At 42.8% G+C, this 21,996-nt stretch overlaps 2 protein-coding genes across 2 annotated transcripts in view; both read right to left on the bottom strand.

The window, feature by feature from the left end:
* Positions 1–5,659, bottom strand: part of LOC117559919 (PC-esterase domain-containing protein 1A-like) — an 83,141-nt gene extending 77,482 nt beyond the window's left edge. Inside the window, exons 1-4 of the mRNA XM_034236642.1 lie at positions 5,571–5,659; positions 2,634–2,732; positions 2,369–2,448; positions 517–749 (exon numbers count right to left, since the gene is read on the bottom strand). Of these exons, the coding sequence (XP_034092533.1) occupies positions 517–749; positions 2,369–2,448; positions 2,634–2,709 (389 nt within the window). The 5' untranslated portion in view covers positions 2,710–2,732; positions 5,571–5,659. The remainder of the gene's footprint in view (positions 1–516; positions 750–2,368; positions 2,449–2,633; positions 2,733–5,570) is intronic.
* Positions 5,660–14,192: 8,533 nt separating this feature from the next.
* Positions 14,193–21,996, bottom strand: part of adam19a (ADAM metallopeptidase domain 19a) — a gene marked incomplete at its 5' end in the record, with an annotated part of 147,455 nt that continues 139,651 nt past the window's right edge. The window contains 1 exon segment of the mRNA XM_034236632.1: positions 14,193–14,992. Within this exon segment, the coding sequence (XP_034092523.1) occupies positions 14,941–14,992 (52 nt within the window).

Raw genomic sequence — 21,996 nt, 5'->3', positions numbered from 1 at the left:
TGCACCCATTGAGGTGGCTAAAATATTGTACTTATGGATAGGTGTGTGCTATAATGGTATTGTAATACAGTTAGATGTAAAACAATTATAATCTGAATAGAGTCATTCATTTAAAACGCAAGATGTACACCTAATCACATTCATGAGATGAAATCACTGATAATGTTTTAAGAGCAGTCTTCGGTGCCCCTTTAACGCTCATTGACTTCTGTTGGACGCTGAATCAGGTGATAAGTAGCATAAGGTTGTATTACTGTTGGTACTGGCAAATACAAATAGTCACATTTTTGCTGGTAATATCTATCTTCATTTAAAGTACTATAACATGTTTTGGAAGTTTAGACTAACTAATACGCTTACCTGCAATTCTTTATTTCATGGTAATTTATTTGGCTTTAATAATAAGGTTGTCTTTTATGTGAACCCTCTATTAATTAAGACAGAGTCCATATATAAGCACCCCCTTACTAACTGAGCGAGAGTTTATCAGTAGAATACAGAGTGGAGCTGCATTACCTGGTGATGTCCCACACACAGGAGCTGACGATCACTACATCAGGTTTGAGTCCTTCCCTCAGATCCTCCAGGATGCTCTCCATGTACGGGGAGTAGATGCGTGTCAGGAAGTAGAATCTCAGCAGGTGGTGGTCGGAGTGGTATTGCCGGACCTCTCTGTACCCAGTGCCGTTAGTCAGGGGACCCAGACGACCCCCCTCAACCAGGCGGTCCTGCTCGAAGGAAAACTCCCCCTGCAGCACAGAGAGGACACATTTAATGCCAGCACAGGAGAAGTGTTCTTCCGTGACACAAGCACACGTCATATTTTATCAAAAGACATTCACTCATATTTAACCATGCAAAAAAGGGAATTCAAAATACCTCATTTCTTTACTACAATGTATGCTTGCTTGTGTGTTTTGTCTGTATAGATTTTCTGTGCTATCTGAACTTTGTTCATTGAGATTTGTACGTGTGAGGAGTAATATCAATAACGTAATTTCTTTGTTGAAAAGAGGAGGACACCTTCCTCTCTGCATTGAAATGTAGCTTTATAACCTATTGCATGTATTTTGCATCTTTATAATTGTGCAAAAAAACGGAACCTGGACCTTGATGGTGGTACAGTGAGCGCGTCTGGGTCAAACTAAATATTCTGATTACTGATAACTCCCAACTTGAATATATTGAGGGAATTTCCCGAGTTAATAGACACTTCAAAGGTCCCATGTCATACTTTTACGGTTATTACCCGTCCCCTTGTGTGTTATGAAGGTTTTTCTGCATGTGAACGGTCTGCAGAGTCACAAACCCTCAAAGTGCACCCTGTAGGGAGTAAAACTCTAACACAGAAAAGACCTGTCTGTGCTGCCCCAGAACGCCTCGTTGGACATTTCTCTTTTCCATTGTTTTCTTCCTGGTCACAGTGACGTAACGACGACCAAATGGACCAATCCGTGGAGCTCCTCACACACACTCACTCAGCCTCGGCTCCGTGGATCTCCACTCAGTTCGCCACACTCTGCCAGGCTGTGAGTGTATGTGTGAGCTCAGGCTGAGTTCCGCGGTGTCTCGCTGTCTCGCAGACCCCACGCAGCAACCAGGAAACGACACCAGTAATCCAGCTCACACTGTCCGCTCCTCGAGCCTCAAAGGGCAGAGCAGCGAGCCCTGCAACGTCCCGCCAACACGGCACCCAGACCCCACGCAGCATTATCATCTGTTTGTCATTACTGGTGTAATGTTTTGGTGGCTAACAAATGCCATTGTCACACATAAACACACATCAGAGCACAGTGGGCTCACAGGGAGAGGGAGGGGGGGGCAGGAGCTCCAACAAGCCGTTTAGGACAGAGAGTGAATACACATACTATACAGAGATGCTGTATGAGAAACCAATGTGAGTTTGGAACATTGAACAATGTAAATCTATTCTAGTAGACCTCAACTATGGAATGATGATCAGTAGAAATGGCCATGACATGGGACCTTTAAGTAGTCTATTTAGAAAGAAGAAAAAAATAGTATGAACAGATTTCATTTATATTGTTAACTTTCTACCTCATAATGATAGCTAATCTGAGTGGAGGCCTTACCCTTGATGTTATTGTTTGTTCCGGCAGCCATTGTCTCTTTGTGTATATATGTCCATGTTGCACTGTTGGAGGAGCCTGTGACTTCAGTTTGTCATTGCTATATCTACACTGTAGCTACTGTGCACATGACAATGAAGCCTTGAATCTTGAAAAAAAAGATAATTTGTTTCTAATTGATGAAGACACAATGAGGAATGGATGTCAGACAAAAGACAGCAGGCTGTGAAGTATGACTACTCATGTAAGTGCAGTTTCATGTGAGTGGAAAGATTTACTTTGGACTTGAGCTGAGGCAGAGTTAAGAACTTATCCCTCTGAAGCAGCAGAACCAGGTCTTTGTACATTGAGCGCTGCACTGAAATCAAAAGACACATGCAACAGGTTTTACTCACATACAGTAAAGTATCTGAAAAACCTTAAAGGACAACAACTTGAAAAGGGACAGAGCAGTGAGGGATTTAAAAGGGTGTAGAAGGTGTGAAGCAGTTTTCCTATAAGATTCAGTGTCTGGCAAAGACTGTGTCTGTTCATGTCTCTTACCTGAGCCTCCAAGAACCAACACAAACTTGTTGTGTAGCAGCTGCCTGGCTTGACTCTGCATTACAAAGGTATCCATGGCTTCAGTGTCTGTTCACAGGACTGGTGGTTGGGAAGGCATAACAGATTTATTACCATTTCATATTTGACTTTTTGCACCCTTTTTCCATCAGTCTAAAGTAAGTTCTGTTCACTCTGTTCTTAAATACTTCAATGTCTGGATACAACTCCATCCTAATCGAAGATTAAGTGTTTGTACAGGGTATATGCAGGAATCCTGAAGTCAAATGTAAGACCTTTTAAGACCTTTTTTAAGACCCTTTCAATACATTTTAAGACCTCATCACCACTTTGAGTTCTAACCTTGGCGACACACTTTACCTCACATTGACTATACAGTATTGATTGTCCTTCCTCCTTATCTTCCAACCAGTTGGACGCAGACTTGCATTTCCCCATAACGATGCTGTTTAACAACCGGCATAAACGGGCCTTCACGCGCTAGCGAGCAGTGAGCGTGCGATGTCCTGTTCAGATGACGTCAAACCCAACGGGATGCCATAAATAAACTACACAGAATCACACTACACACCTACGCAATGATTACATTCAGGCAGACTGTAGAATACAACCTCTTTGGACCATTTATATACTTATTGAAAACAAGCTACAAAATGTAATACCTTGCCGTTTAATACTTTTTAATAGCCTTCATTTTCGCTAAATTGATTTATCAACTTGTAATACTTTTTAAGACCCCGCGGACACCCTGTAGTATATATGGGTCACACCAGAATTGGAGGACATTTTGTGTCCCACCTATGACATTTCTAATGACTCATGCCCAAAATATGGATCAGAAAATTTCTTCAGAAAAATGTAAATAAAAGTTGTAAAAAAAGTGGTTTCAAAATAATCTTTAAAATATCCAAGGGCTCTCAAATTATTCTTAAAATATAATTTTTTTCAGTCAATATCTTTATAAAAATGTAATGTTATCGATTATTTAGCATAATCTACATGTTTTAAATGTGTTACTATATTTTCCCAGTATAAGAATTGTAATAAAACACTATACAATATGTACCATCAATACCCGAGCTAGCCAAATCAATGTGTTACATAATGTGTCTTCACCTCTTTTTCTCAGATACATAACACAAAACAAGTTTTTCTAAAGTGTTGATGTCTTAAGTGTACTCCAATCCTGGGAAATGGGATGGGAATTAAATCATTTGAGTGTTGCCAAAGAACCGGTGTTCTGCAGTTTGTGTGGGCCTACTGTACTGTTGCACAGTTTACTGTAGAAACTATGTCCAGGACAAGGTATTTGGAAGTATTGGAAGATTATGATCATGATTATGATTATTGATCAGTCTTCTCATATCTCTAACATCACCAGAAGTCATAATTTAAGGGGTCATTTCTCAACATTTTCCCCATGTGGTTTATTCACCATTCTACGGAGCCCCCCTGGTGACATTGGTGAGAAAAATATTAATACGTGGCCACGTATTAATAATGCGTGGTCACGAATTAATAATGTGTGGCCACGAATTAGTTATTACGTTCCCACGCATTAGTAATGCGTGGGAACACAATAATTATTACGCAATAACTAAATCCAGATAGTCTATAGAAACTGATGACTGAGTGACAACAAGTCGAGTAAAGTTGGAACGATATTGGCAGATTCAGATTTCACGGATCAATAACTCATGAACAAAACGTTGTTCGGACACAAATGACGTCTCCCAAGTACCGTGGTAAGGTTGACAACGAACTACAATCACATTTTGATCAAAAAAAGTCAATACGCGCCGTCCTCCGAGCTGGACACATTACACTGGTCAGAAGAAACGAGTGCTCAGGGACCGTCTGCAAAGTGCAACTCCGAAAAAAGAGAATATAATAATATTCCATCACTTCACTATTCTACAGTATATTACTACCAAACTCATTACACACATCAATAGTCTTCTGTTGCTCATACTACAGCAGAGAGTTTGGAAGAATGTGCTTTTGAATTATTTTGGTTAATATAATGTGTCCAGCTCGGAGCGAGGACGGCGCATATTGGCTTTTTTTTATCAACATGTGATTGTAGTTCGTTGTCAACCTTACCACGGTACTTAGGAGACGTCATTTGTGTCTGAATAACGTTTTGTTCATGAGTTATTGATCTGTGAAATCCGAATCTGCCAATATCGTTCTAACTTTACTCAACTACGTTTCAAACCGTGCATTTTCAGCAGCCGAATCAAGTGCCTTTTGCTAAGGATGACACTGTGCTTAACTGCAAGGGATTGCAGGATATCATTATAATTATCTGGACTATCTGGATTTAGTTATTGCGTAATAATTATTGTGTTCCCACGAATTACTAATGCGTGGGAACATAATAACTAATTTGTGGCCAAGCATTATTAATACGTGGCCATGTATTAATATTTTTCTCACCAATGTCACCAGGGGGGCTCCGTACCATTACAATAGCCCGACCTAAAATAATTTCCAGCAGCCGCCACTGCTTTAGACAGTATGGTAAAGACCCGGATGTAGCTCCAGGATACCGAGTTCTCTTTACATCCATGGGGTAGCTAGGTAAGCTAGCTAAAGGTTATGTAGGCCTACGTGAAAACACAAAAACTGATTGAAAATGCTAATAGGGACACAAAAAAGGTTTTCACGTCATCATGGCGTTGCATAACACCTGTAAACCGTGACTTGTGATTAAAAACGCATTTAAACGTTAAATATATTATTTCCATATTCCATCAAACCAAAACGTGTTAATTAAATGAACACGCGACACTGTGTGGTGACGACAACAGAAGCGACTGTTAATATAATAGCATAGAGTTTAAAAAGTAGCTGTTATTAACCTACTGAAAATGTTGTTTAAGTAAACTTAAATGTATAAAATACTTGTAATCTTACCGTTCTAGGGGTTTGGGGCTGCACTCTCAAGTGTCTGCAGCGCGGGTCGAAGAGAAGCAGCCTACACACCTGATCCAATGAGATCCAATCAGATCGGCCCCCTTCCGCCTGAAAAACTCAAATAAGGTCTATTATTTGGTTTTTTTCAGTGGTGGAATATATACCTGTACTGTAAAAGTAAAAGTACTGTAGTTAAGTAAAACATCTAGAGACTTGTACTTTACGTGAGTATTTCCATATTATACTACTTTTTTACTCCACTATATTTTGTAGTCAAATCATGTTGTACTCCACTACATTTATTTTACAGATTTAGTTACTTGCTACTTTTGCTTTAGATATTTAATACAAAATATATATAAATTATTCCATTATTATATATTATTATAGGTTAAGCTACACAGTAGTATTTAAAGTAATTCAAATTAACCCCACTTTTACCAAGTGGAATAATGAGCACATTAATGCATCAATAATTATGATACAATCATTTCAAATATTTGGTGCTTAAATGGACCAGTCTGCATAACACGTACTTTTACTGTTGGTAGGCTACTCAAAGTTTTTTTGATGCTAATACTTTTGTACTTTTACTTAAGTACCATTTGGAAATCATCAGCAAATAATCTGAGTAGTTCTTCCACCTTTAGTTTTTGCAGCCCATAATTAACCGGATAAAGACTGAATGCCTCTTTATTATCCCCCCACCCGTGGTGTCTCACGGAGAGATACCGCAGGTCCTTCCTTCCTGCAGCGGTCATACTATATAACCACCACGGCCCCTGGTAGACCCCCACACACACAACAACACTATGTGACTATGCCATAACACCCCTTGTTGTGAAATACCAATTATGTGCAATATATATATATATTTATATTATATATATATATATATATATATATATATATATATATATGCCGTTAATAGCTCTGCAACATATAGCTGCTATATCTTCGAAACTGTTACAAGATGTGTATTTTCTAAATTGTGTAATATTTTTTCATTTTTTTTATCTTTAATATGTTTGTATGCATGCTTCCTATAGTTAATATTAAGCTGTCTTTGGCTCTTTTCTTGCTGTAACAAATGCACATTTCCCCTCTGTGGGAGGAATAAAGGTTTTCTGATTCTGATTCTGATATATTTAAGTAATTATTTAGACTGGTTTGTGCATAGCTTTTATTTTGCCTTCATTCAGACATTTTGACTCTGAAAAGCACCAATAACATTAGGTCAGGTCCCATTCTAGTGTCTCGGTTAGCCATCACAATGTGAAACTGAACCAATTATAATTGTATTATTTACAGCTTTTAAATGTCAACATTTCTTTGTTTGCCTCTCTGAAGAACCAGCACCTTACCGTGGTAGAGAGGTTTGTGTGCTCTGATGAAACTGGGGGCTGTGTTGTCTGGAACCTGTGTGTTCCTGGTAGGGTCTCCCATGGCAAATTGGTCTCAGGCAAGGGGCCCAGACTAAGATTGGTTCAAAAGACCTCATGAAAGAAAAACAAGAAGTGAGGATACCCGGCCCGGAGGAAGCCCGGGGTCCCCTTCTGGAGCCAGGCCCAGAAGGAGGACTCGTCGGCGAGCGTCTGGTGGCCGGGCTTGCCATGGAGCCCGGCCAGGCCCAACCCGAAAAGGCAACGTGGGCAACAACCTCCGCTTCTCCGTCCCGCGGGGCCCACCACCTACGGGAACATCGATGGGGTCGGGTGCGCTGCCAGAAGGGTGGCAGTGAAAGCGGGAGGGTCTCGACAGACCAGACCCGGGCGACAGAAGCTGGCTTAGGGGACGTGGAACGTCACCTCTCTGGGGGGGAAGGAGCCGGAGCTTGTGCGGGAGGTGGAGCGTTACCAGTTGGATCTGGTTGGGCTCACCTCTACGCACAGCGTCGGCTCTGGAACCTTACTTCTGGATAGGGGTTGGACTCTATTCTTCTCTGGAGTTGCTCAAGGTGTGAGGCGCCGGGCGGGTGTGGGGATACTCACAAGTCCCCGGTTGGGTGCTTCGTTGTTGGAGTTTACCCCAGTGGACGAGAGGGTCGCCTCCCTACGCCTGCGGGTTATGGGGGGGGGGAAAAACTCTGACTGTTGTGTGTGCTTATGCACCCAACAGCAGTTCAGAGTATACGGCCTTCTTGGAGACCCTGGAAAGAGTTCTGTATGGGGCTCCTGAAGGGGACTCTTTAATCTTGCTGGGAGACTTCAACGCACATGTGGGCAATGATGGAGACACTTGGAGGGGCGTGATTGGGAGGAACGGCCCCCCTGATCTGAACCGGAGTGGTGGATTGTTAATGGACTTCTTTGTTAGTCATGGATTGGCCATAACAAACACCATGTTTGAACATAAGGATGCTCATAAGTGTACATGGTACCAGAGCACCTAGGCAGAAGTTCCATGATCGATTTCGTTATCGTATCATCGGACCTGAGGCCGTATGTTTTTGTCAACTGATCACCATCTGGTGGTGAGTTGGGTCGAGTGGCGGGGGGGAAGCCTCTGGATAGACCTGGTAAGCCCAAACAGTGTAGTTCGGGTGAACTGGGAACGTCTGGAGGAGGCCCAAGTTCAGGAGGCCTTCAACTCACACCTCCGGCGGAGCTTTTCGGGCATTCCTGTGGAGGTTGGGGGACATTGAACCAGAGTGGTCGGTGTTCAAAGCCTCTATTGCCGAAGCCGCGGCGGGGAGCTGTGGTCTCAAGGTCCTAGGTGCCTCAAGGGGGCGGTAACCCTCGAACCTCCTGGTGGACACCGGTGGTCAGGGAAGCCGTCCGACTGAAGAAGGAGGCCTTCAGGGATTTGTTATCCCGGGGGACTCCCGAGGCAGTTGCAAGGTACCGACAGGCCCGAAGGGCAGCAGCCTCATCCTTGGCCGAGGCAAAGCAGCGGGTGTGGGAGAAGTTCGGAGAAGACATGGAGAAGGACTTTCGGGCGGCACCAAAGTTGTTCTGGAAAACTGTCCGACACCTCAGGAGGGGGAAGCAGGGAACCATCCAAGCTGTGTACAGTAAGGATGGGACGTTGTTGACCTCAACTGATGGAGTGTTAGGGCGTTGGAAGGAACACTTTGAGGAACTCCTGAACCCGACAACTCCACCCTCTATGTTAGAGGCAGAGCTGGAGTATGACGGGGGATCAACACCAATCTCCCGGGGGGAGGTCATTGAGGTCGTCAAACAACTCCACAGTGGCAAAGCCCCGGGGGTGGATGAGATCCGCCCGGAAATGCTGAAGGCTCTGGGTGTTGAGGGACTGTCATGGTTGACACGTCTCATCAACATTGCGTGGAAGTCGGAAACAGTACCTAAGGAGTGGCAGACCGGGGTGGTGGTTCCCCTTTTTAAAAAGGGGGATCAGAGGGTGTGTGCCAATTACAGAGGCATCACACTACTCAGCCTCCCCGGGAAAGTTTACTCTAAGGTACTAGAAAGGAGGGTCAGGCCGATTGTCGAACCTCAGATTGAGGAGGAACAATGCGGATTCCGTCCTGGTCGTGGAACGACGGATCAGCTTTTTACTCTCGCAAGGATCCTGGAGGGGGCCTGGGAGTACGCTTATCCGGTCTACATGTGTTTTGTAGACTTGGAGAAGGCGTATGACGAGTTCCCAGGGAGTTACTGTGGGAGGTGCTGCGGGAGTTATGGGGTGAGGGGGTCTCTACTCAGGGCCATCCAATCTCTGTACTCCCAAAGCGAGAGCTGTGTCCGGGTCCTCGGCAGTAAGTCGGACCCATTTCCGGTGAGGGTTGGCCTCCGCCAGGGCTGCGCTTTGTCACCAATCCTGTTTGTAATATACATGGATCAGATTTCAAGGTGTAGTCATGGCGGAGGGGGTCTGCAGTTCGGTGGACTAAGGATTGCACCACTGCTTTGCAGATGATGTGGTTCTTATGGCTTCATCGGTCTGCGACCTTCAGCACTCACTGGATCGGTTCGCAACCGAGTGTGAAGCAGCTGGGATGAGGATCAGCACCTCCAAATCTGAGGCCATGGTTCTCAGCAGGAAACCGATGGACTGTCCACTCCAAGTAGGGAATGAGTCCTTACCCCAAGTGAAGGAGTTCAAGTATCTCGGGGTCTTGTTCTCGAGTGAGGGAACAATGGAGCGTGAAATGGGCCGGAGAATCGGAGCAGCGGGAGTGGTACTGCAGTCGCTTTACCGCACCGTTGTGACGAAAAGGGAGCTGAGCCAGAAGGCAAAGCTCTCTGTCTACCGGGCCATTTTCGTTCCTACCCTCACCTATGGTCATGAAGGATGGGTCATGACCGAAAGAACGAGATCGCGGATACAAGCGGGCCGAGATGGGTTTTTCTCCGCAGGGTGGCTGGTGTCTCGCTTAGGGATAAGGTGAGAAGTTCGGTCATCCGGGAGGGACTCGGAGTTGAGCCGCTCCTCCTTCGCGTCGAAAGGAGCCAGTTGAGTTGGTTCGGGCAACTAGTTAGGATGCCACCTGGGCGCCTCCCTAGGGAGGTGTTCCAGGCACGTCCAGCTGGGAAGAGACCAAGGGGTAGACCTAGGACCAGGTGGAGGGATTATATCTCTTCGCTGGCCTGGGAGCGCCTTGGGATCCCCCAGTCAGAGCTGGTTGATGTCGCCAGGGAAAAGAAAGTTTGGGGCTCTCTGCTGGAACTGCTACCCCCGCGACCCGACCACGGATAAGCGGGAGAAGATGGATGGATGGATGGATGGATTTCTTTGTTTATTCAAAGGTCTGAAAGGAGCAAAACTCTGATAAATACATATTTATTTTCTTGCCTAAAAATACTTGATTAAAATATATTGATACTGAAAACATATAACATCCAAACCAAGAGTCACTCAGACAATGTTGCTAAAATCCCTAAAATCTCAGATAAAATGTGCGAGACATGACCATATCTTCAAAGCTGGCTAGCCTTGAGTGTATTGTCCCAATTGCACAATTAATTACATATTTAAACATATTGCTTATTTGATTTATTGCAAAGAGTTACAGTATGAGAGGACTGATACCAGAGTAACAACAATATGAAACTCCAGCCAGCAGCTTAACATAAAATAATGCATACAGGGGAAATGAGCTAGCCAATCTCTGTTAAGTTAACAACATCTGCGTACCAGCATTACAATTTACAAGTGAACTTCTATCAAAACTGGGATGAGTAGAAATGTATTTACAGAAAGTGTTTGATAAACATTTTGTTAGCAGTGTTTCTACTCCTTATGCAACCAGCTGTTGGCTGTAGTTTCATACACACTGTGTAAATAAAAGGCTACAGCCAGCAGCTGGAGACATTCTAATTCCACTGGGGAACTTGTTTTGTCAATTTGAATATTCCCTATGCAGAAGTGCATATGTGTTTGATAATAAACGATCGATGAAAAGATGAAAGGTTCGGTGTCATCAAAAACTCTCTTTTGCATTTCTTTTCTACGAGGCTGAGCAGACCGATACAGAGCACCGCTGCCTCCGTATTCCTTACTTAGCTCACATTTAGCTAATGTGCTGTTCTCACACACAGGCACACACACAGTGGCAGCATGCAGGCAGGGAACATCCAGAAGGTCAGTTGAACTGGTGGTACTATCAAGAATTCATCTCTTTAGTAACAGAACATCTGAAAGGCCAGATAACCACATCTGGTTCCGAGTCATAGTGTCAGTAAATCAGCTGAAACAGGTGACAGGTGACTGACCGGAATCCCAGAGGAAAGACTTGACTCTGGCTCTGACTTGCTATCTTCATTTGAGAAGAGTAGTTTGACATTTTGTGAAATGTACTTTCTTGATTAGAGTTATTTGAAAAGATTGATACTATCAAACTCCTGATGTAACTCATCTAACTCTGGGCACGGGAATACACAAACTCCCCACAATACTAAACAACTGCCAAACACAGCATTTCCCACAAGACCAAGACTAGTGGGAAAGCAACATTATCTATAAAAAATGTAGAAGATAGATGCAGTACCTCATTTGTGAAACGTGAAATGTTACAGTTTTGAATACTAACTAATGTTTTATTTTGAAGGGATTGAGACACTTAAAAAGAAAACATCACTTGTTTGTTCAAATGTCCAGTATGATGTGTTTAGCTGATAATAAAATGATCAATTCTACTCAAACCACAGTAGTCTTTGTTCAATATCTAACCAATGCTTAGCTGTGCTGACTCGTTTTGGAAGGATGTCTTCCTCCCAATAGGGAAGTCACATCAGAAACACGAATAATTGTTAACACTGTTAAAATCACAAAGGCTTATTGAATAGGAAGTGCTGTAATCTCTAAAGTAGTAAATCCCTGAAACTTTGAATATTTCAATTGTCCAGGAAGCGACCTTGAATGAGCTCATATGAAGAGCTTATGTGACACTCTGCTGTTATTACCCTGAATACATTCAGAGCTGAGGCAACAAAGCCTGACTTCTGTTGTTAGAAACACCTGACTCCATATAAGTGGCTCTCCAACTGAAGGCTAGCCTGAAGGAAGACAGTAACGTATGTATTCACCTCCCTCCGGCCTGCGCCTGCATACAGCCTGATTTATAGACAGGAGCTCTTTTCATTAAGATCACGTCTGCAGTCTGGCGCAGTATTCGCCCACAGGTTGGTTTGGGCTGGATGCCCCGGTAATGGTCTAGCAGAACGTCTACATCGATATATCTCCCCACCAGGCCATTCCTCCAGCTGTCTGATACCCTCCACTCGGACCGTGGACTCTCTAAATGCATTAGTCTCCAGGGAGCTGCCTCTCTCATTTCCAACACAGTGGAATCCATTCAGAGCAGCAGATTCCTGCTCATCTGCAAGGAACTTTAAAAACACCATGACACTGTGAGACAATCCATCCATTATTTCAAAAGGAACACTTGCATTAAGACATAAAAGTAAACTGATTGAAACGAGGTGCTCTTTACCCTTCAATCATACAGTGATTACTTAATGCTAACTCATTTAGCTACTGTTGCCCTTGAATAACACATTAAAGGCTCGAGCTGCTCAGCCTTCCTTACCAATGGGACAAGTAAAAGCTTTCTATTTAGAGAACAGCTGTGTTCCTGACACTGAACTTCAGTCAGGTGGGGGAAACTTCTGAAGCAATCAGAGAGACACGGGATGAGCAGGAGCTTTGATGGCAAACACTGACGGTTTATTTGGAGTTTCGGCCGGAGAATTCACAAGACAGGTTGTGTGTCACGAGGTGACACAGCGGATGTCAAACCAATTCTGAAGAACTCTTCTGTAGTTCGAGGTTTTAACTAGTTCAGAGTGTAATAATCAACATTCTTCGTCAGTGAGACTAAACATTATGGACCCTGAATCTAACTAGAGCTGTCGTCCATAGAAAATAATGCGCGCCAGGGAACCTTCGTCCCTGAACAGCAAACTACCTCATGGCGGCTTGTGCTCCGTCATAGACTGGCCACAACAATGCGCCCAAGCTGCCCCTCCTCAAGAGAGATAGCAGCAACACCCCAGGACGTAGATCTATGCCGTGGGAAAGGAGACAGTGAGAGGAGAAAATGATGAACTGTGTCAAAGGTTGAATACCTAAGCAAATTATTCCCCAACAGTCATCATAACACTGAAATGTCTGATATTGCCAAATACAAAGTCAGAAAAGACCACACTCAAATAAGTAAATAACAAGTCAAATAATGTTCCACTAAGACCATGAATAAACAACTTGACTTCTATAACATTGTTAGACTTACAATTGACAATTTACAGGCAAAAACACGACAATGATTGCAACACAACTAGAGATATGGCCTTGTCTTATTCCATTCATTCTTCTTCTTGTCAGAACCTGGGACAATCATTACTCACAATGCAACTTCACCACTTCACCACTAGCTTGAAGATTGTTGTTCATTATACTATAAGCTGGAGAAACTTGTAGTCTTTAACCCAACCAGTTAAAACCACTTGCCTTATAAAATAATAATGAGGACTTCAACAATGGATATGATTAGAAAGTGGGTTGCAGTGGAGTAGAGGATCACAGCTGTTTCATCTTGGTTTGATGACCTCCAGGTTGAACTCCCTTTCCTTGCTGCAGTGATGAGGTGTACTTTCGAACATCATGACATCACTGTGATGCAGGTCGAAGGTTAAACAGGCTTCTAATGTTCTGCCAGAGAGGGGAGCTAAGATTCAACCACCAACTAAAAAGGAATTGTGGTAGCAGAGCCAGAGACTCATATTCCCTGACTCCATAGGAAACTGAAAAAGACATTGGGCCCCTGATTTTCCAGTCTGCACCAACATTGAATTGTTCTTTTAAAATGTCTTTGTTTTGTAAAAATCCACATCTTTCTCCCTGTCCATAGTTTATAACATGGCTTTTGGGGTTATATGTTTGCTCTTTTTCGCCCACATTTTGCTGGGAATATTCTTAATGTCTAAAACACATGTTCTCCATTAATGGCCTTTCTAAGCAGTGATTATTTGTGTTTTTCTGAAAAGACTGTGGCCAAAGGATTGCATGACAAGTAAACAAGACGAGATAGTATCTGACGTGCAGCATCATATGCATCCTGTTGGTCCCTTTAGAACACAGGCTGTCTACACATCATCGCACGTACATTTCCATTACATAGTGTTGAGGTGAAAAAACAGAATGAAGGAAACTCAATGATAGTTTTGTAAAAATATTTTATGTAACAATTCAAAAGTCATAACACACAGCGAAAGACATTCAAATCAACATGAGCGATCGGGGTGTGTCCTGCAAGTCCCACCATCAGACCCTCCCCCATGTAAACACTGTTCAAAGAAGCTGCTGTGTGATTGGCTCTCCTTCCTCCCCATAGGCCACTGTGTCTCCGGATTTGTAATTTTAAACATTCCTCATACAATACAATAAATTATCAAACCTAAAGAAAATGGAGGAGGTGACTTGCGGTAAACTTTATGAGAAGATTTTCAAGCGTTTTCGCTGACACACCCCAGGTATGAAGAGACCTCTTTGGCACATAACATAAATCATATAAAACAGGACAATAAACAAACTGTAAACAAAACATTACAAAATGCATTATTTGTATACACAGACAGCATTAACATATTAAAAAACAAACGATAATCCTAAAAAAATTGATTTGGCAAATGTGAGCGCCCCCCCCCCAGCGATAACACTTGTCTCAGTCTGCAAGGCCTCGTGCAAAACCGCGTCATCGTGGACAATGTTAGCTCGCTGGGAGGAGTGGGCAGAGTTGAGAATGGGGGCGGGGGTAGGGTTTCATTTTGAAGTCTGAACTTAGAAGAATCCTGTTTTTCTCCCGGTTTTGACTTTGTCTTCGTCCTCCTCTGTGTGACAGCGCTGTGGTGTACCAGCCAAAGTCTCTATAGTGCAAATAGGCTGTCGGGGGGGGAGCAGAAGGTCATTTTCTTGGTGGAGGCGAGGCTGTGTTTGGTTTGGCACCTGGGACCGGTCTGGAAGGACAAGGACAAAGAAACACATTCTAGCTTACTGTTGAACTCATGGAACGTACTCACATTTTACAATAAGGTAAAAAGGAGTATTGTGTGTTCAACAAAAGCCTGATGATCTTATTAAAGCTGCATTGTTGTCAACAAATATATAACAAACACATCAATCAGCCACTCTGGGTAACATGTTCCTTCATTACCAATAGTTTATATACACTCATTCCAACACACACCTTCAACAATATGTATATAATGCTTATGCCATAAAAAGCCTTTCAATCCTGGAACATAGGCTCTCTGCTGAAAAGGGCTTTGTGGTTATGGGATGTGGGCCTCAGCCACAAGGCCCTTTTTGACATTACAGTTTAAAAAAATGGAGGCCTACTTTAATAAAATACATAATTTGCTGTGGATTTGTACGGTCTGCTTCTCCCTCTCAGTGGATCTCTGAACAAACAGAGTTCAACCAGCGGCAGGTCTGAGAACCAGATGTAGAGACATGTCAGGTTAGAAAACAGGAGCAGAAGAACCATAACAACCTGAAGAACAATCCTCTAGCCTTCCCTGCCTGACTTTTACTACAATTACAGATAGGAACAGAAAACGTGCCTCTAAAGGTGAAGAAAGTAAGTACAAGTCTCTAAGACTAAGGGCCTGGGACTTCTAGGAAGTGAGAATGGATTGCTGATGAAGCACTGAGTCAATGCATTACATGGTTTGTTAACTTGGAGCGTTTTAAGGAGCGCCCACCCTGAACAGAGAACACACTGAAATGAAGAGATAGGAATATAGTGAGGCAGTATTTCCCACAGATAAAACCCCTCCCTGGTACTTGTATGGGTGGGTCATAAAACGCCTTTCAAACAGGGATAGAATTCCAGGATATATAAAAAACTAAACAAAAAAGAAGCAAAAGCTGCTGAATGAATATCACATTTATTTCAGCTTGTGTCAACAGGAGTGAAGTCTCCTGAGGATGAGTCTCAGTCAGAGGAGCAGGGGGATGATTGTACAGTGGGAAATGCTTTGATGTATTTTACACATACAGTGAGTGGAACTATAAAGCATGTTGTTGGATTCAGAACTCAGAACAGCTGTCTGAGTCGGTGCAGATAATGCCTTTGGTAGGAATTGACTGCACAAAGTGGGTTGGTGCTTAAAACCCAGAAGAGTTAGTTAAGGATAAAATAATAGCTCAAGTATAAATGCTCCAATCACAACTGTACATTGTTTCTTTGATTGGATTGGCATCACTCACATTCGGTTTGATTTAAAGTTTGGATTGTTTGAAGTGAGGATATATGAGTCATTCATCCTGGGATCAACCCTAACTCGGTTTGGAGACACAAACAGGAACACGGCATTACTTACATTACTAACACACATCCTTTTTACATCAGTTTTACATCCCCCCTCCCTATCTGTCCAGTTAGGCAGGCCACGCTGAGTAATTTCTCCTGCATCACCATAGCCGACCTGACCTCTGTAGTGAGCACTATGAAATCTTCCTCAAGCCCTCTGGATGCTTTACCAACGTCGATGCTAAAAGAAGTTTTTTCATGTGTCGCTCCACCCCTGCTCCACATTATAAACATCTCCATTGATTGTCCCATCATTTTTTAAGCAGGCAGTTGTTCAGCCCCTTCTCAAAAAAAACAATCTAGATCCCTCCCTCCCAAATAATTACAGGCCCATCTCAAAGCTCCCATTTGTGTCAAAAGTTTTAGAAAAAGTTGTTGCTAATCAACTCAATACATTTCTGAATGACAATAAAATCCATGACAAATTCCAATCAGGTTTCAGAAAACATCACTCCACGGAATCAGCTCTCCTCAGGGTCTCCAATGACCTCATGATGGCATCGGATGCAGGTGATTGCGTGGTTCTGGTGTTGTTGGACCTGAGTGCAGCGTTTGACACAGTGGACCACGCCATCATGCTAGATAGACTCAGGGAGTGGGTAGGCATCTCAGGGTCTGCCCTCCAGTGGTTTGCCTCGTACCTTAGTGGGAGAAGTTTCTCTGTGGCGGTGGGCCCATTCTCATCACTTAGCACTCCCCTATCCTGCGGCCTGCCCCAGGGTTCTGTTTTAGCCCCCCTTCTTTTTGCCCTGTACATGCTGCCATTGGGCCACTTAATTAGCCAATTTGAAGGTGTCTCGTATCACTGCTACGCAGATGATATCCAGATATACTTCTCCTTCAAACCTGTCAAAATGGAAAAAGTGAACACCCTCATCACATGTCTGTCTGCAATTGAGGAGTGGATGTCAAGCAACTTCCTACAGCTCAGCTCAATGCATCAAAAACGGAAGTCTTGATCTTGGCGGCTGATAACATCGCCTCTAAGGTAGCAAGCCACCTGGGTTCATTCAGTGGTAACATAAGGGCAAACATCAAAAACCTTGGTGTTACCTTCGATCAGTCAATGCTAAGAGACAAACACGTAAAACTTCTGACCCGTACCTGTTTTTTCCATCTCAGGAACATTGCCAAGCTCAGGGGGGTTCTATCCAACGCAGAAATGGAGATGGCTATCCATGCCTTTATTTCATCCCGGCTTGATTACTGTAATGCTCTGTTCTCCTGCCTCAACAAAACATCAATAAACCAGTTACAACAGGTCCAAAATGCTGCAGCCAGATTACTGACTCGGTCCAAAAAAACATGCCACATCACTCCGATTCTTTCAGCCCTGCACTGGCTCCCTGTCCATCTCAGAACCCAATTCAAAGTACTGGTCTTCACATATAGAGCTGTCCATGGCCAAGCCCCAGCCTACATCAATGACCTGATCCACCCTCTCACCACAAACCGGGCCCTGAGGTTCTCCGAACAAGACCTCCTAAGGGTGCCCCGAACCAGGCTAAAGACTATGGGTGACCGTGCCTTTGAGGCGGTGGCCCCAAGGCTTTGGAACCTCTCAATGGAGATTTTTAAGGGGCAGTTAAAGACCCACCTGTTCCGACAGGCCTTTGGGTCGTCGGAGGAGGTGAGTTAGTGGCTGTCTTTTTTTTTTATTGGTGTTTTGTTGTATGTTTTATCCTATGTATTACCTGCTGCTGTTTTATGCCTTTTATTCTAAATGTTACAGTTGTACTTTGAATTGTGTCCTGTGTACTGTACTGTAAAGCACTTTGTACATCTGTATTGAGAAGGGTGCTATATAAATAAAGTTTTACTTACTTACTTATTCAAATCCTAATCATGCAATTAAAGAGGCCCTATTCTGCTTTTTGGGGTTTTCCCTCTCCTATAGTTTGTTGTATAGGTTTTTGTGCATGTAAATGGTCTGCAAAGGCTACATATACACCTGCACATCAGCAGGAGAGGATTCTTTAAAGTAGAGACACTACATACTGATATACACCTGAACATCAGCAGGAGAGGACCCTTTAAAGTAGAGACACTACATACTGATATACACCTGAACATCAGCAGGAGAGGACTCTTTAAAGTAGAGACACTACATACTGATATACACCTGAACATCAGCAGGAGAGGACTCTTTAAAGTAGAGACACTACATACTGATATACACTTGAACATCAGCAGGAGAGGACTCTTTAAAGTAGAGACACTACATACTGATATACACCTGAACATCAGCAGGAGAGGACCCTTTAAAGTAAAGTAGAGACACTACATACTGATATACACCTGAACATCAGCAGGAGAGGACTCTTTAAAGTAGAGACACTACATACTGATATACACCTGAACATCAGCAGGAGAGGACTCTTTAAAGTAGAGACTCTACATACTGATATACACCTGAACATCAGCAGGAGAGGACTCTTTAAAGTAGAGACACTACATACTGATATACACCTGAACATCAGCAGGAGAGGACTCTTTAAAGTAGAGACACTACATACTGATATACACCTGAACATCAGCAGGAGAGGACCCTTTAAAGTAAAGTAGAGACACTACATACTGATATACACCTGAACATCAGCAGGAGAGGACTCTTTAAAGTAGAGACACTACATACTGATATACACCTGAACATCAGCAGGAGAGGACTCTTTAAAGTAGAGACTCTACATACTGATATACACCTGAACATCAGCAGGAGAGGACTCTTTAAAGTAGAGACACTACATACTGATATACACCTGAACATCAGCAGGAGAGGACTCTTTAAAGTAGAGATACTACATACTGATATACACCTGAACATCAGCAGGAGAGAACTCTTTAAAGTAGAGACACTACATACTGATATACACCTGAACATCAGCAAGAGAGGACTCTTTAAAGTAGAGACACTACATGCTGATATACACCTTAACATCAGCAGGAGAGGACTCTTTAAAGTAGAGACACTACATGCTGATATACACCTTAACATCAGCAGGAGAGGACTCTTTAAAGTAGAGACACTACATACTGATATACACCTGAACATCAGCAGGAGAGGACTCTTTAAAGTAGAGACTCTACATACTGATATACACCTGAACATCAGCAGGAGAGGACTCTTTAAAGTAGAGACACTACATACTGATATACACCTGAACATCAGCAGTAGAGGACTCTTTAAAGTAGAGACACTACATACTGATATACACCTGAACATCAGCTGGAGAGGACTCTTTAAAGTAGAGACACTACATACTGATATACACCTGAACATTAGCAGGAGAGAGGACTCTTTAAAGTAGAGACACTACATACTGATATACACCTGAACATCAGCAGGAGAGGACTCTTTAAAGTAGAGACACTACATACTGATATACACCTGAACATCAGCTGGAGAGGACTCTTTAAAGTAGAGACACTACATACTGATATACACCTGAACATCAGCAGGAGAGGACTCTTTAAAGTAGAGACTCTACATACTGATATACACCTGAACATCAGCAGGAGAGGACTCTTTAAAGTAGAGACACTACATACTGATATACACCTGAACATCAGCAGTAGAGGACTCTTTAAAGTAGAGACACTACATACTGATATAACACCTGAAAATCAGCTGGAGAGGACTCTTTAAAGTAGAGACACTACATACTTATAACACCTGAACATTAGCAGGAGAGAGGACTCTTTAAAGTAGAGACACTACATACTGATATACACACCTGAACATCAGCAGGAGAGGACTCTTTAAAGTAGGAGACACTACATACTGATATACACCTGAACATCAGCTGGAGAGGACTCTTTAAAGTAGAGACACTACATACTGATATACACCTGAACATCAGCAGGAGAGGACTCTTTACAAGTACAGACACTACATACTGATATACACCTGAACATCAGCAGGAGAGGACTCTTTAAAGTAGAGACACTACATACTGATATACACCTGAACATCAGCAGGAGAGGACTCTTTAAAGTAGAGACACTACATACTGATATACACCTGAACATCCGCAGGAGAGGACTCTTTAAAGTAGAGACACTACATACTGATATACACCTGAAACATCAGCAGGAGAGGACTCTTTAAAGTAGAGACACTACATACTGATATACACCTGAACATCAGCAGGAGAGAACTAATTAAAAAAGAGACACTACATACTGATATACACCTGACCATCAGCAGGAGAGGACTCTTTAAAGTAGAGATACTACATACTGATATACACCTGAACATCAAGCAGGAGAGGACTCTATTAAAAGTAGAGACTCTACATACTGATATACACCTGAATATCAGCAGGAGAGGACTCTTTAAAGTAGAGACACTACATACTGATGTACAACCTGAACATCAGCAGGAGAGGACTCTTTAAGTACAGGACACTACATACTGATATACACCTGAACATCAGCAGGAGAGGACTCTTTAAAGTAGAGACACTACATACTGATATACACCTGGACATCAGCAGGAGAGGACTCTTTAAAATAGAGACACTACATACTGATATACACCTGAACATCAGCAGGAGAGGACTCTTCAAAGTAGAGACACTACATACTGATATACACCTGAACATTCAGCTGGAGAGGACTCTTTAACAGTAGAGACACTACATACTGATATACACCTGAACATCAGCAGGAGAGGACTCTTTAAAGTAGAGACACTACATACTGATATACACCTGAACATCAGCAGGAGAGGACTCTTTAAAGTAGAGACACTACATACTGATATACACCTGAATATCAGCAGGAGAGGACTTTTTAAAGTAGAGACACTACATACTGATATACACCTGAACATCAGCAGGAGAGGACTCTTTAAGTAGATACACTACATACTGATATACACCTGAACATCAGCAGGAGAGGACTCTTTAAAGTAGAGACACTACTGATATACACCTGAACATCAGCAGGAGAGGACTCTTTAAAGTAAAGACACTACATACTGATATACACCTGAACATCAGCAGGAGAGGACTCTTTAAAGTAGAGACACTACATACTGATATACACCTGAACATCAGCAGGAGAGGACTCTTTAAAGTAGAGACACTACATGCTGATATACACCTTAACATCAGCAGGAGAGGACTCTTTAAAGTAGAGACACTACATACTGATATACACCTGAACATCAGCAGGAGAGGACTCTTTAAAGTAGAGACTCTACATACTGATATACACCTGAACATCAGCAGGAGAGGACTCTTTAAAGTAGAGACACTACATACTGATATACACCTGAACATCAGCAGTAGAGGTCTCTTTAAAGCAGAGACACTCCATACTGATATACACCTGAACATCAGCAGGAGAGGACTCTTTAAAGTAGAGACACTACACACTGATATACACCTGAACATCAGCAGGAGAGAGGACTCTTTAAAGTAGAGACACTACATACTGATATACACCTGAACATCAGCAGGAGAGGACTCTTTAAAGTAGAGACACTACATACTGATATACACCTGAACATCAGCAGGAGAGGACTCTTTAAAGTAGAGATACTACATACTGATATACACCTGAACATCAGCAAGAGAGGACTCTTTAAAGTAGACGAACTACATGCTGATATACACTTAACATCAGCAGGAGAGGATCTTA

Source organism: Gymnodraco acuticeps, unplaced genomic scaffold, assembly GCF_902827175.1.
Source record: "Gymnodraco acuticeps unplaced genomic scaffold, fGymAcu1.1, whole genome shotgun sequence".
In the NCBI taxonomy this organism is placed as follows: domain Eukaryota; kingdom Metazoa; phylum Chordata; class Actinopteri; order Perciformes; family Bathydraconidae; genus Gymnodraco; species Gymnodraco acuticeps.
This window is presented reverse-complemented; position numbering and strand designations above follow the sequence as displayed.